This window comes from Jaculus jaculus, chromosome X (genome assembly GCF_020740685.1).
Source record: "Jaculus jaculus isolate mJacJac1 chromosome X, mJacJac1.mat.Y.cur, whole genome shotgun sequence".
Classification (NCBI taxonomy): domain Eukaryota; kingdom Metazoa; phylum Chordata; class Mammalia; order Rodentia; family Dipodidae; genus Jaculus; species Jaculus jaculus.
In genome coordinates this window covers 9,487,231-9,503,866 of record NC_059125.1, presented here as the reverse complement: position 1 = coordinate 9,503,866, position 16,636 = coordinate 9,487,231, and the positions used below count along the sequence as shown (strand labels likewise).

The window sequence follows — 16,636 nt, the reverse complement described above, 5'->3', positions numbered from 1 at the left end:
CTAGTTTGGATGATAAATTATATCTTCACCTTACCTAGGCTCAGAGCACTCGAGCATTACTATTACACAGAGCATTACTGTCTTTGCAGATAAAGGAAGCACGCATGGGGGATGTTTACTACTTTCCAGAAATTTCCAGTCATGGGATCATGACTAAAACTTTCACAAACATACCTGTTTGTTCTTTTCTACTGAGAGCGCAGAAGACCCACTGTGCTGAAGCGCCTGCAGTTGACGCTTGATAGTGGGGTTCTGAATTTCTTGCAGTGGGTAAGTTTTGGCAACCTTTGATTGCTCTTCATAAAAGGCAGACCATTTGGCTGCAGCCTCATTCTGAAAAATAAATAAAATTGAAGTTGTACAGATGATATAGTCCAAAGAACATCTGGTCAAACATCTACTACTTCCTGAGTGGTTTAGTCCTTAACTTTGTTGAAGGTCAAGGTTTAGGTTAAGAGTGACCAGGCCAGTCTTGGGCCACTTTCTTTCTGGCTTAGTGCCTAGTTTTCCCAAGGGTCCTGTCCCCAGAACTGGAAGTGAATTCTCACAGATAATTCACACTGTGAGGCCCTGGAACTTATGGCCTTAGTGCTGTGACGTGGGTTAGTTGGCTAGGGATTCAAGAATGAGTGCTCCGAAAGAAGAACCTAGTAGAGCTCAGAGTAGACAGAATGGGAATGCAGTCCCTTGTGACCATCAAACCATGAGAAATGAGAACCAGATCATGGTGAGCTCCTAGGTACTGAGACTAGCACAGGGATTCTGACCTTAAATTATGATCACCAAAGAAGGCTTCCCAGAGCAGAGCCATTTGTTAATTTAGCAATTTTCTAACAACAATGAAGATCAACAAGTAGGTGATAATGCCATGCATGCCTGCCCCACCCCACAGCCTCAACTTGAATATAAGTAGGAAAGTAGACTTTTCCAGACTTCTCTAGGTCAGTCTTCTCTCAATGTACAAATTCATTTCTAATCATTGAAGGTTTAAATGAATAACTATTTTTTATATCATACTGCTTTAAGCCATACCAAAGAGATAGTATATAAGCTTGGCAGCCAGGCATCTCTGTGTGACCTAACTTAAACTATCCCAGCTACAATGATTATATGTGCAAAATAAACATAATCAGACTTATGTTAGAGGGTTATTGTAAGGAGTAGGAGAATTAACAAATAATAAGGTGCTTCCCAGAGCCCTGGACACATCCTAAGCATTAAAAAACTGTTATTTCATCATGTATAGAGAAAAAGTCCTTGCCCTTAAATTGCTTACAGTTTGATCCAATGGATTTGATATGTATCATGTATTCTCCCCTACTGAAATATGAATATATAGTCACATATAAACCATGGCTTGGCCAAACAGTATCTGTTATAAGAAAGCAAAAAGTAGTCAATGGACCAGATTTGGACAAATATCCATAGAGGAGATGGGATATAAGTAACAGAAGTAGGTAGAAGTTGGATAGGAATAGAATGCTTTGCTAAGCAATTTATCTCATTTGAGCTTTGTGTTTTGTTTTTTAGGGGCAGGGTCTCACTCTAGTTAAGGCTGACCTGGAACTCACTCTGTGGCTCAGGCTGTCCTTGAGCTCACAACTATCCTCCTACCTCAGTCTTCTGAGTGCCAGGATTATGGACATGCATCACTATACTCGGTTTTTATTTGAGCTTTTTAACAACCCCATGTGATAGAAAATCATGGTTCACCAATTTTTTTATGTTCAGAAAGGCACTTAGAGAGGAAGTGCAGCTTGCATTCAACCATCAGCATTACATCCTGGTACCTGTGGCACACAAACTCTAAGATGACTCTAACATGCCTACCTTCTTGTCGTTGCACACTTGGGTGATGTCCTCTTGAGGAAGAATAAACATGTGACTTGCTTCTAACCAACAGCACACAGCAAATGTAATGGACTACATATATTCACATTACCTAAGATTGTAATATTTAATTTTTATTTATTTATTTGCAAGCAGGGAGAGAGGGAAAGTGAGTTAGATCTACTAGAGCCTCTTCCCACTGCAGACAAACTCCAGACATATGTGCCACTTTGTGCATCTGGTTTCACATGGGTACTAGGCAATTGAGCCCAAGCTAGCAGGCTTGCAGGCTTTGCAAGCAAGCATCTTTAACTGTTGAGCCATCTTCCCAGCCTAAGATTGTTATTTTTATCTAGTCAGCAGGCACTCTCCCTTGGTGACTGTGATGGATCATGATGCCATTTTATCAAAAAGCCTGTGCAAATATGCAATGGGCCATCAGCAGGGAACTCAGTATGGCCTCTGACTAACATGCTGTGCAATAAACCAAGAACCCGAGTTCAGCAGTATGCAGAGATCTGAATGTTAAACCCTACTCAGTGCCTTATGGTAGCTTACACCTATAACCCCAGCACACAGGAGGCTGAGTAGCAAGATGTACATGAGTTCAAGACGAGCCTGGGCTACAGAGTGAATTCCAGGTTAGTCTGGGTTAGAGTGAGAGGCTGAATCAATGAAATAAAATGAATGTCAACCCTAACCATACCAGCTCCGAAGTGAGATTGTATCCTCACTAGTCCCAGTGTCAGATGAGAGACATGGTTCTAGCAAGCACCTTGAATGCCTCCTTCTGCAATTAGAAATAGGATATGTGCGTGCTTTGGCAACGCATATCCTGAAGTTGGAATGATATAGAGAAGATTAGCATGGCCCCTGTGCAAGGATAACAAGCAAATAGAAAATCCAACTAAACTGTACCTGGGCTCCCAACCTGCCAAACCTGTGGTATAACAAATGTGTGTTGTTTTAAGCCACAACCTTGGGATAACTTTTTTTAATTTTTATTAACATTTTCCATGATCATAAAAAAATATCCCATGATAATTCCCTCCCTCCCCCCCCCCCCGCCCCGGGATAACTTTTTACAGTACTTAACTAGCACAGATCACAAAGCCAGGACTCTAGGTATGACTGCACTTTTCAAGACAAGGAATTTCACTTTTCTCCTGTGAGTACTGAATGGTCACTGAGAAGGTCTGAGCAAGCATGTGACATGATAGAAATGGTGTATGAGAGTAACAGCAATGGACCAGACAAGGAGATGCAAACAATAGAGGCAGTGAAAATGGAAAATGATTTCTCTCATCATTAAATGCTTCCAGCACCTCTGGAACTGCTTCTCAGTTACTCTCTACATACAGAAATCTTTGGGGGGGATCTGTTATCATTTCCATTCAAAACTGATGGAGGGCTGAAGGGATGGCTTAGTAGGTAAGGCACTTCCCTGCAAAGCCAAAGGACTACAGAGTGAATTCCAGGTCAGCCTGGGCTAGAGTGAGACCCTACATTGAAAAAAAAAAAAAAGAGGAGTTTGGTCTCTAGAAAAATCTCACCCAGGTGATTGTTCACTTATCAAAATCCACATTCTAGTTCATGCTGTCAAGTAAAATTTCTGGTAAAACTTTGACAAAAACCACTCAATTTTAGGAACAATTAATAGTTTGTTTGTTTTTTTTATCTATGCTGGACACAACTTGCAATCCTCCAAATGACTTAGTCTTAGAACTTTTTATTACACTTATACTGCATGTGTGAACTTTTGTTTGTTTTTGGAGATAAGGTCTCACTATAGTCTAGGCTAACCTGGAATTCACTATATAGTCTCAGGGTAGCCTTGAACTCATGGTGATTCACCTACCTTTGTCTCCTGAGTGCTGGGATTAAAGACAAGTGCCAGCCACTACATGTAGTCTCATGGCAATCCTCTTACCTCTGCCTTCTGAGTGCTGGGATTAAAAGCATGTGCCACCACGCCTGGCTAATTAAAATACTTTTATCTGGACTGTGGAGATAGCTCAGTAGTTAAAGGTGCTTGCTTGCAAAGCTTGTCACTCTGGGTTCAATTCGCCCGCATCCACATAATATCAGATGCACAAACTGGTGCATGCATCTGAAGATCCTTTGCAGTGACAAGAGGTCCTGGAGTGCTCATGTTCTCCCTCTCTCTCTCTCTCTCTCTCTCTCTCTCTCTCTCTCTCTCTCTCTCTCTCTCTCTCTCAATCTCTCTTTCTTTCTTTCCCTTCGTCTCCCCCTCTCCCACACTCACCACTCTCTCTCTATCTCCTTGGAAATAAATAAAGTAATTTTATCGAATACCACATATTTTCTCCCTAAAATATCTGGGTTTTAATATGTATGGGGGGGTCATGAAATTTACAAGAAGACTATGAGGAGAGAAGAAGAAATCTTAAAGGAGGAGTGGTGAGAGGAAAAGAGAAGAAAAGAAATAAGAGATGGTCACAGAATTTATGTGACATTAAAGCAGAAAGGAGGCTCCTGGGAAGAGCAAGAGTCCAGCAAAAGCAGGGTGAGAGAAACAGGGAAGGAGAGTGGGAGGAACAAATAACAATAAAGCATGTATGAAAATGCCATAATGACCCAGGCATGGTGGTGCTTATCTTTAATCCCAGCACTTGGGAGACAGAAGTAGGAGTATTGTTGTGAGTTTAAGGCCAGCCTGGGACTACAGAGTAAATTCTAAGTTAGCCTGAGCTATAGTGAGACCCTACCTTCAAAAGAAGAAAGAAGGGAGGGAAGGAGGAAAGAAGAAAGGAAGGGAGGGAAGGAAAATAAAATGTCATAATAAATCCCATTACTTTGTATGCTAACTTTTAAAATTTAATTTTAAAAGATAGTAAGTTAAAAACACCATATTATGGAATGATAAACAATAATTATAAAATAGTTTTCATGCTCTGCATTATACAGATGTTCTTGTTATTAATAGAATTAGTACTGTATAAACTTCTTATTTCTTAAATATTCATGTCATATATTTGTTTCTTTCCAAAATTATAAATCAGGACTTCATTCTTTAACTGGATTTGAGAAACTACAGCCCCTGGGCCAAATTCAGCCCATCAAGAGTTCTTTTTTAAATAAAGTATGTTGGAGAGCGGCACACCTATTCACATAGCATTTCTCTGGCTGCTTTTGCAGTACAATGCATGCACAGCTGAGTAGTTATGAAGAAACCATACATCTACAAAGCCAAGGTTTACTACTTAGCCCATTATTAAAAGTATATAGTAGAACATGACCCATAGCTGGAGCTGGAAAACAAGTCAGAACCATATCCAAACATGAGCCCGCTCTCCATTATCAAGCTACCACCAATTGTGGGCTACAAGAGGGCCTACACCTATTAAATTCTCTATAAAAAAAAATAAGGGTTATCCCATTTGTCTGATGCTAACTTTATTCTCAGTTGGAGAATCTGCTTCTCTTTTGCAGATAGACACAGATCCTAAGGAGACAACCACCCCACCATACTTCAAAAGGGCCCCAGATGAAACTAAGAATAATTGGCAAAACAAGCAAGGGTGCTGTTTTCTTGGTGAACCTTGTACCAGAACAGGGGTGAAGGAGATCAACACAGAGAACAATCAACTCCTACCAAATCAGATATCCAGAGACACAAAGGCTCCCAATACCTCATCACTGAAGCAGACCCAAAATGAACCCAACATGGCTCAGGGAAATTTTGCAGAAGAGGGGGCAGAAAGAATGTCAGAGCCACATGTTGGGTCATGATACACAGACATTTCTCCTACCCATAACTGTGGGCTAACTCCACAATGCATGACCCATATACCTCAACAAGGAGGGACCGGGGGGGAGGGGGTAGGTCACGGATGAGCCTAACAATGGTACCAACTTGACTGTATTCACTGACTACAAAACTAATAAATAAATAAATAAAACCCTCTGAGGAAAAGAAAGTTTATTGGTCCTTCCTTTAAATGAAGACTCTTCATAATTATAAAGCTTGTGAATTATTGGTATCTTTAAATATGTAAATATGCCTTATACTGAACAAATATATGACATGGTAAATGCTGTTTCTTTAATTAAAAATAAATAAAACACTTTTTAAATTTTTTTGGAGGTAGGGTCTCGCTGTAGCTGACCTGGAATTCACTATGTAGTCTCAGGGTAGCCTTGAACTCATGGCAGTCCTCCTACCTCTGCCTCCCGGGTGTTGGGATTAAAGGCGTGTAGGTGTGTGCCACCATATCTGGCTAAAAAATAAATAAAATACTTCTGTGATAAGTTGTTTAATATTTAAAGTATTGGCATATTATTCTTTTTCTATAGCTTGCTAGCCTTTGAACCAGACTAGATGTCAATCAACCTCTAAACTATTTCTTCCCTTGAAGATGCAAAATTTCCCTACAAGCAGCAGATGAATAGCCAGATAGAATCTTAGCATCTATTCAGTGCCTTAGAGCCCAGAAGTATCCTAGGAAAACTTCTACCCTTGAATCCCATGTGCTGGCCCAGTGTTCACACATGGCCCTCAAGGCCACATCAGGTTCAATAATCAAAATTCCCTGGTCTGTTTTTAAATATGCCCAGATACTCGCACTTTTTAAAAAGAACTTTTTCAGGGCTAGAGAGATTGCTCAGTGGTTAAGATGTTTGCCTGCAAAACCTAACAAATTGGGTTCGATTCCCCAGTACCCATGTAAAGCCAGATGATCAAAGTGGCACATGCATCTGGAGTTCATTTGCAGTGGCTAGAGGCCCTAGTGTGCCCATTCTCTCTATATATAAGTCTCTCTCCCTGACTCTATGCCTGCAAATAAATAAATAAAAAGTACTTTTTTCTATTCAGCAAAGTAAGGCAATCTGAGTTACCTGGATTCTACCAGTGCACTTTAGGATTCAAAAAATTACTTTTCTATGTTTTAGGTGAAAGGCTTACTATTTTAGATTTTTGAACACTCATAATCACCTTTGTTTTTTTTTTTCCTAAATTCCATCTTATAGAAGAAAGTGCTCAGCCATAAGTTGCATCACAGTGATCTTTCCCATGCTTGCTCTTGTGTATAGATATGATGTGCATCATAAAGTGTGGGGTAGAACCATTAACAATAACAATTAAGTCAATCTTCTTTCCAAGGGTATAGAATAGCAGCTTAGTGAGCATTATTGCACATGGCTTCATCCATGAAGACAGTAATAGGCTCAGGAATTGGGCATGTCTACAAACCCTGTGGAAACCAATAGAAAAAGAAGCCTGACAGACCATTATGGAAGAGATGACAGGGAAAAAAAAAAAACATAAGAGCCAAAGGATGAGGAGGAGTGCTTTAAAATGTGGTTTTCCAGACACAAAGTAGCTGTTGAATTCATAACCTCACAGCAGCTGTCATTACTTGTACAAGACCTGGATAACATTGGGCCCATCAACACATTGTCATGGATAATGGCAGAAGGCCATATATATATATATATATATATATATATATATATATATATATATATATATATATATCAGGATAGAAGAGAAACTAATTGGAAAGAAGGGGGTTAGTGAAAAGGGAAGGGGGCTTAGGAGGGTGTTAGAATGAGATTATGATGAGCAAACATTGTATGTATGTATGGAGATTGTTATAAATTGGTAGATGAGAAAAGGCACCCTAAAGACCACCCGGAGGGTAACAATGGGCCTCTACTTTTTCTAAACAACTTCTGATAACTCTCCCAGAATAGTTGCAATGCAGTCAAACTCAATTCAGCTGCATGGACAGGAGCCTGGAGCAGCAGTTGTAGTTATTGCCAAATACTGGGATCCTTTTGCTCTGTGTTCAGGGATAAAATGGTCCAGAAACCAACTATGCTGGTAGATAGCTTTTACGTTATTAAAAAAAAAAAAAAAAAAAGGATGCTGAGGTAGAAAGATCAAAGTGAATTCGAGGCCAGCCTGGGCTATAGAATAAGTTCCAGGTCATCCTGGGGCTACAGTGAGACACTGCCTCACAAAAACAAAAGAAAAAAATGGAAGCAAAAACCAAGCATGGGGTTGGAGAGAGAGCTGGGTTGGTGCAAGCAGGAAGACCTGAGTTCAGTCCTCAGAACACACATTGTTTTAAAAAGCTGGGTATGGTGGTGTCGGCCTGTAATCCTAGCACTTGGAAGGTAGAAACAGGAGGAACCCTGGGGCTCACTGGCCAGCCAGTCTAGCCTACTTGGCAAGTTCCAGGTCAGTGAGAGAACTTGTCTCAAAAAAGGTGGACAGCATTCCTAAGGAACAACACCCAAGGCTGTCCTCAGGCCTCCACACACACATGAACATATATGCACACACTCATCCAAAAAATATATACCCTTTCTGAAAAGGCTGGTAGGTGGCCCCAACATTGGTTTTATGTTTATATATGTTAAGGTCAAGATTAAATCGGATTAACAAATAAAAAAGGGTTTTATTGTCATTCTACTTGCCCCAACTCTTATTTATTCCATTGTATCTTCCAAATTAGGTTTGTTTGCCATTTGCTAATGCTATGATTAATATGATGAATTTTCTATTTTACAACACTATAACCTTGCGGAAAATTGACAAAGGATGCTATTTCAAAAAACAAACCATAATAAATTTACAAAGCAACAGCAGTGTCTGTAAAAAAAAAAAATACCATTTTGCTGAGAAGTTAATTACAGTTTAAGGGGTGAATATTCAATCTGCATTTGCTCTAAAGCTAGGGCAAGAGGTTGTAATGAAATTTCCCTGAGCTTCTGAACTGATTTCAAGCCTTTATGTTTGTCAAACAAAATGTTTTTCCATATTAATTATTGAATCTACCTACTAGTGCAGAAGCATCAATCCAAATGGAGAAATCATCCTTCTGAGAGTAGCTAGCTATAACACCCTGAATGCATCCAATCTCATCTGTTCTGGGAAGCTAAGCAATGCCAGGCCTGATGAGTACTTGGATAGGAGAAATCATCTTTCTGATGAAAAAGTTCCAACTGCGCAGACAGTAGTGGTATATTCAGCTTGGTATATTAAAGTGATGTTGACCTTGGTGTAGCTGAACTATGTGTGCCATGTCATGTGCAATTACTTATTAATCCAACTTGATTCCTTTCTAATATTTCCTCTTGGAATTGTACCTGATTTTATTACTAGTTTTCACCCAAATCCATTGGGCAATAGGATGATCTTGTTTTTATGTCTTGGCCAGGATTTATATAATCTTGAAAGTCTTGTAAGAAGACAAGTTTATGAATGGGGCTGAACACACACACACACAGCACAATGACAGAGAAAAATAGAGAACTTTAGAAAGCTGTTTCAAAACAAGCTTTTTCCTTACCCTTATCTTCTGGCACCTGCCACATTCTAGATTGGCACCTTTTGGGACATCATGCTGATCAAGTATGATACCCTCTTTTATTTTAAGGTGTATTCTCTCCTCTTTCTGTAAGGACTACCATACTACATCAGATTTGTAGGCGATCATACCCTTGCTTCTGAAAGTTACCCAGGGGACAATACAGAAATGGCAGCTTGTCCTCAATGACATCACACTGTTAGGATATGATCATACAAATGCCAGTCTAATTCCTCTTTCAGTGTAAGTTACCTATTGCTATACTATTACTATCCAAAAAGCAACATAAAGCTTTAATGGCTAAGTGTTTATTATTTATGTGCTTAGAATAGCTGGGAGTTGGCAGGCAGCTTTACTGGTCTTGGCTGAAGCTGCTTACAATTCTAGAAATTGGCTTCTGCTTGAGCAACTACTTCATGTCTTTCATTTCTAGCTGGCTAGTCCAGGCAAGTCTCTTGGCAAAGGCAAAGGTGTAAAGTACATACATCATTGTTCAAGTCCATTAAGCCTCTGCTTTCATCAGCTGCTAGCTAACACAAAGCAAATTCACATGATGAAGGATTCAGTCACATAACCCAGAGTGGGACAGTACTGCAAAGTGCCATGACATTGGGTATTATTACAGCAAAGGATGCAGAACTCAGTCCATCAGTGCAATTGTCTATACTTCCTTAACTCACAGTGTATCTGCAGTCCATCCATCAGTTTAAATGCTCAAAAACCTATTTATACTTTTAAATGTCTCACATTTTTTAGATTAAAGTATGATCTAGTTTTATAAGTCTTATCAGCTGTACCACCCATGGTGTAAGTAGTGCTTCCTTTTATTGACTTTCAGTTTATCTCTGTTGAGCTTTCAGCTGAATTACCTTTCAAGTATAAAAAGGTTGGGCCAATATAACTGTCAGCACTTTATCCTTTCTTGTGCCACATCACACATTTTCAGTGAGATTTTGTACAGCTCCCAGCCCTCTCTGATCCCCTCTAACCATTCTGGCTCTTCGTTCAGGAGGAATAGTGCCTGTTTCTAAAATTCTTTTTTTTTTAATTTTATTTATTTATTTGACAGCAACAGACACAGAGAGAAAGACAGATAGAGGAAGAAAGAAAGAATGGGCGCGCCAGGGCTTCCAGCCTCTGCAAACGAACTCCAGACATGTGCGCCCCCTTGTGCATCTGGCCAACGTGGGACCTGGGGAACAGAGCCTCGAACCGGGGTCCTTAGGCTTCACAGGCAAGCGCTTAACCGCTAAGCCATCTCTCCAGCCCTCTAAAATTCTTTATATATGGCTACCAGCATTGTGTTTTGAAAGGTGTGGGAGAAGATTCTCTCTTTTCATTACTAGAATGTTCTAAATGATACTAGCCACTGTGGTTATGGGAATATATTTAGTTAATGTCTTCAGGGGACAATCTGAATGACTTCTAGGTCAGTTGGTAAACCATAAGAAATCATTTTTGACCTTGAGAAGAAGGCAACCTAGATTTTCCAAACAAATTCCATTGTATGTAATTTTGGTACATATATCACAACTTTTGTGGTGATATTATACTTTGCAACATTTTTTTAATTTAAAATAACTATGTGTTAATGCCAAAAGTCTTCTTTGGATATATTATAAGCATTTATTTTAATTGGAGAACTTTTTCAGAATTTGAAAAAATCTCTCTGAAGAAATAAATGTATTTGAAAACTAAAATTAGTAATACCTAATATCCTTAAGATTTTATATTAATATTACTTGTCTTTAGTGAAGTCAGTTATTGCTGAGAAAACATTAAACACTGGAAATTCCAGAGCCAGTTATTTTCTCTGTCCAAGAAGTTCATTTTCCTTTAACCTCCCCTCTCAAAAAAAGATAAACTAGATCATCAGATAGCCTCATTAAAATAAACCCACAGTTTCTAATTCTGTGAGCCAATGTGTGTCTTGAAGAACAGCTGTTGGTCTGTAGCAAAGCATAGGGTAAAGTCAGGAGTATGTAAATTTATGGGAACAAATTTTCCCCTTTGTGCAGGAAGAGCTTGCTGTGAAAATATACAGACAAAGGTTGATATTTCTTAATTCATGACCCTGAATTCTCTGCTGACTACAAGCCAAGAGGCAGGCAAAAGAAGGAACATTATGGCCATTTCTGGGAACTGCATTGCCCCTAAGTTCATATTCTCCCAGCAGCTGTTCCATGAATCTCAGAAAAACTTCAGAGATGGGAGACTCTTGTTTGCTCCAAGCTTGACTTTTTCAGGGCAATCTTTATTCAAAGGTATGTGGGCTAAGTGTGTAGCTCAGTGCTGAAGTGCTTACCTGATATAGGCAAAGACCTAAGTTTGATCCTTAGCACTTAAAATAATATATATATATAAACGCTACCTACTGGAGATAGTAGGAAGGCCATGGGCTTTTGAGGCTGAGGGCTAGAGACATTGCCTAGTGGTTAAGGCGCTTACAGGCTAAGACACTGCCTAGTGGTTAAAGCGCTTGCAGGCTAAGACAAAGAACCCAGGTTTGATTGGCTAGTACCCATGCATGAGGTAGCACATGTGTCTGGAGTCTGTTTGTAGTGGCTGGAGGCCCTAGTGCACCCATTCTCTCTCTATGATCCTCTTTCTCTCTCTCTCAAATAAATAAATAAACTATTTAAACTATTTAAAAAGTAAAGAAGGCTGAGTGCCAGGCACAGAGTCAAATGTCAAGATCACACACACATAATTTATGTGTTAAACTTAGCCTTCATAATATAGTAGTATATACAATATTACAAATATTATTATAATCTTAAATTTGCATATGAGACAAAAGGATCTAAAAAGACATTTGCTAACTTCATCTTAAAAGATTCAGAGTAAGATTTGAACTCAGATTGTCCGGGCCAAGTCCGTTCTTACTATATCAGACATTTTAAATATGATCTCACTATCCTCAGCATATCTCAGTAACCTTGTCCTGGTACCACTTACAATACCTGTCACAGTGCCCAATGCACTGTGACCAGAGAACAGAAGAAGAAACCATTTCCCTCCACATCAATTGCTTTTTTCTCTAGGTAAACCTCCACTGATGCACATGAGTGCATTAATGTGCCCTTCACTTCTGATGAAGGAGATACACAGCCCTTTACTTGTTTCATGTATTTAAACACTTTCAATTTCCCATGCTTTTTTTCAGTTTAAACACAGTTGGTGATTTATACTCTTTTATTTCTGATCTTTGCTCTAATCAACCTGTATAATTAAAAGAATGGGGTGGGAGAGATGGCATAGCAGTTAAGACATTCGCCTGTGAAGCCAAAGGATCCAGGTTTGATTCCCCAGGACCCACTTTAGCCAGATGCACAAGGAGCACATGCGTCTGGAGTTCTTTTGCAATGGCTAGAGGACCTGGCATGTCCATTCTCTCTATATCTGCCTCTCTTCTCTCTACCTTTCTCTGTTTGCAAATAAATAAAAAATAAAAATAAATAAAAATAATTTTTAAAAGAATGATGGCACCCTTTTTTATATTCTATCACTGAGCCACAACCTGAACTAAAAATTACAGCATTTTAATGATCCAAAGATGGTTTCAAAGAATAACTCTACATCTCATCTCATGGCTTGACTTCTCCACATCTGGGCTCTCAACAGAAGGATTTATATGTGTCAAAATTCCTAATTCTGTTGAGCATGGTGGTGTACACCTTTAATCCCAGCATTTGGGAGCAAGGTAGGAGGACAGCCATGAGTTTGAGGCCACCCTGTGACTACATAGTAAATTCCATGTCAGCCTGAGCTAGAGTGAGACCCTACCTTGAAAAAACAAACAAAAAAATCCTAATTCCCTCTAACATTAACAACAATGATACCTAAGTGTTCTCCTAAGCCCAAAAGCATCAAGCACTATTCCCTAGGTTTGTGTATTATTTAGTCTTCATAGCAACCCAATGAGGCATTGTGAATATGATTTTCTTTTCCACAGATGAAGAAACTAAGACTCAGACAGTGTTATTAACTAGGTCAAGTTCAAACCAGCCAAAATATGGTGGAACCAGGATATGGATGTTGGTACTCTTGGTCCAGAGTTCTTAGGCATGATGTTAGCATCACCGTGGACCATTCAACTAAGAATGAAAAGAACACATAATACACATAGTACACTCCATCAGAAATCAAATAGAAATTGAGAAAATAGTTCTAATCAGGATAAGAAAATCTTGGGCTGGAGAGATTACTCAGTGGTTAAGGTGCTTGCTTGCAAAGCCAAAGAACCCAGGTTCAATTCGCCAGTAGCCACGTAAAGCCTTATGCACAAGGTGGCACATGCGTCTGGAATTCATTTGCAGTAGCAAGAGGCCCTAATGCGCCTATTGTCTTTCTCTATCTGCCTCTCTCTCGCTCACTGTCATAAGTAAATAATAAATAAATATTTTTAAAAGAAAAAAAACCTGAGATTTCAAATGAGGCAGCAATTCTCAGCTAGTACCCATTCTGTGAATGACAGTAATTTAATGTAAACACTAGCCATTTAAAAAAAAAAAAGTTTCCAAGATGCATTTTGGAAAGAAAGTATTACCAAACTAATGAAACAAAAATCTTTTCTTAATTGTTCAATTTTATGTCTCTTACATGTGTAAGGATACTCTTTTGAGACCTGTGAAAGAAAACTTTTCTTAAATCATTGCACATGTCAAACACAACATCTTGTTTTCAAAAAGTATGCTGAGATTTTTCAGAGCCAGATTAATTATCATTTTTCTTAGAGGGCTCTTCTGTGACCTTTGGGACTCCCTCAGAGGTCTATGACAATGAGAAGGAATTCCCAAGTCCAGTTTCACCTAACCCGTGGGTACCTTAATTCCTAGATACTGTTTACAGTAAATCTCCAGCTGCACTTTACAGTTATGTCTTTTTATATTCCTATTGACATTACAGACTAGAGAAAATTACTAACTCCATAGTTTATGGCATTTCCTAAAATGCTTTGAAATACTTACTATGGTGAGAATTGTGATGGTACCTTTATAACACATACTCACTTGTTTCTGGAATCTGAACTGAGACCAGTGAATTAGCTTACAATTTTCCAAATGAATTCCAAGGTCAAAATAATTTAGTCATTTGGTACACTAAGATCAGAGATACAAAGGCAATCATTCAATCTCGCAACTCAGAGATGTCTATTATGTCCTTATTCCATTTTATAGGCTGAAATTCTAAGCTTTAAGAAGCAGTGAATACCATGAGAACTCACCATCTTTTGGGCATTCTCCTCAGTAATATTGGTGTTATAATTCCAAGAAGCAAGTGAACTTTGATAAGACAAATCTTCAGCTTCCTGGTTAAACTTGTCTAAAAATGTCTTGGCCATTTCCTCAGTGGTGGACTGAGCAGCAGTTACAGCAACAAGGCTGAGAAGGAGCCAGGAAGAGCTTGACATCTTTCCCCGTGCGCCAAGATCCCCACTGAACAACTTTCCCTAGAGTAAAATTTCCTCATGAGTTTTTCCTCTCTCATCAGCCTTTGAACTTGGGTTGGGCACTGAGAAGACCAAAAAAAAAAAAAAAAAAACCAGAAGAAGAAACAGAAGAGAACAGTAAACAAGCTGCTGAACCAATATAAAGTTAATCCTGGAGAGGACAGATCTGTAAACAGATTTTTAGAATGATTTTTTTTTTAGTAAACCAAATAAAGACATGTTATTCATTAATCCTAGAAAACCTTAGCTCTCCTAGCATTTTATGGCCAAATCAAAACTTGGACATTTGGTTAATATGTTCCTTAACAGCTGTTAAAGATAGACTGAGGTGTTATCATTTTACCATAACAAAAGAGGCTAGAATTAGGGGTTATGGGGTGATATTGATGCTTACATGGTCTTGTGACAATTCCATTAGTTCTCTCTCCTTCATTTTCATTTTAAGTGCAAGATCACAAAAACTCACTCCTTGAGTAACATTTTCCCTTCCAAGTAAATAATTTTGTCTTTGTGGACTTCATTTTACTCATCAATTTTCCCATCTCTGATCATTTATACAACTATAAAACTACTCTCTACTATACAGGTTCATTCTCACCTGGCTCTGGAAAACTTTAAAACTCTCATTTTCTATTTCTCAGGAGACCATGTAAAACTCTGCTCTATGGCTGACTTTATCACGTGCCTCCCTCCCTTTCACTTACCTGTTCAAAACTCAGTCAAGGTCACAAAGACATAATAGTATATCCACATTATGAAGTCCGAAGAGTATCCATAACAAGTTCTGGTCATTCATCAGCATGGGCTCATGGCAACATGGAATGCAAAGTGACTTTAGTGGTTATGCTGTTGACTCTCAAGAGCTGGTTTACCGTCCTCATTCCCAGGGTGTAAACATATAGTAGATAAAAGAAAGGAGCCACTCTAAGTGGCAGGGCTCATAGGCCTGCTTGATTGTGATTATGAAACCTTCTCCCAGAGAAAACATTTCTTCACCCAGAAAAACAAGTCTTCCAGGTTTGGATGAAATGGTAATAACCAAGCTGAAAAAAAAAATTCCACTACTTAACTTTATTCCAAAGTGGTACTATTATTGCAGAAAAAGAAAAGACAGTAACTGTTCAAAATGCTTTGTGTTGCAGTATTTTATTTAAGCATCACAACATTACCTACAGGCAAATGCTTTCATCACCAGTTTAGCAACTGTAAAACCGAGTTTACAAAGCCAAACCTTACTGGGCTAAGAAGGGGTGGAGCCAAGACATGGATCCACACAGTCTGATTCTATAGCATAGCTTCTGAATTAAATTATAGATTAGAATCAAAGAGCTCTAATGGAGCTATATAGGTAAGGAACAGCAGAGGGACTTGTGTCTTTAGTGAATATGATAGATTTGATCCTACTATGTCCAATGTGACTCAGTACATACTTCCCATTGAAAAACTAAAACAGCTGGGCCTGGGGGTGCACACCTTTAATTCCCAGCACTCAGGAGGCAGAGGTAGGAGGATTGCTGTGAGTTTGAGGCCACCCTGAGACTATAGACTGAATTCTAGGTCAGCCTGAGCTAGTGTGAGACCCTACCTCGAAAAAAAAAAAAAGAAAGAAAGAAAACAGTTTACAAATTTAAATAATAACAATGTTCGAAGCAAACGAGATCAGAGAAAAATCAGCACAGAAGTTTCAGCAAGCTTTTGCCACATTCAAGGAAACACAAATTCACTTGCTTCTCAGATGCTTTAGGAGAAAAGCAGGCAACCCAAAGTGGTGGTGGGGGAGGCAGGCAGGCCAGATCCGAGTCTCTGAACAAGGATGTTTAACAAGAATAAAAGGTGAAACAAACCTTTAAACTCAGGTAACTTTCTTAATGTGCAACTTTGAGCTGGAGGGGAGGGGCAGATGGGGTAGTCGAAATTCAATTCACTGAGGTAGAAAATATGATTAAGAGGATCAAATTAAGGTAGAGAAAGCAAGATCTAAATTCCAACCTAAAAATAGATGGGGAAAAAGCCT

General features: G+C 39.0%; 1 protein-coding gene and 1 non-coding gene across 2 annotated transcripts in view; one reads left to right on the top strand and one right to left on the bottom strand.

Moving 5' to 3' along the window:
• The window catches only part of Ace2 (angiotensin converting enzyme 2), a 57,680-nt gene extending 43,035 nt beyond the window's left edge, over positions 1–14,645 (bottom strand). Inside the window, exons 1-2 of the mRNA XM_004671466.3 lie at positions 14,398–14,645; positions 175–333 (exon numbers count right to left, since the gene is read on the bottom strand). Of these exons, the coding sequence (XP_004671523.1) occupies positions 175–333; positions 14,398–14,583 (345 nt within the window). The 5' untranslated portion in view covers positions 14,584–14,645. The remainder of the gene's footprint in view (positions 1–174; positions 334–14,397) is intronic.
• On the top strand, positions 2,644–2,747 carry LOC123456881. Its single transcript, XR_006634753.1, has one exon. It is a non-coding gene; the product is annotated as a U6 spliceosomal RNA (small nuclear RNA).
• Positions 14,646–16,636: the final 1,991 nt, after the last annotated feature.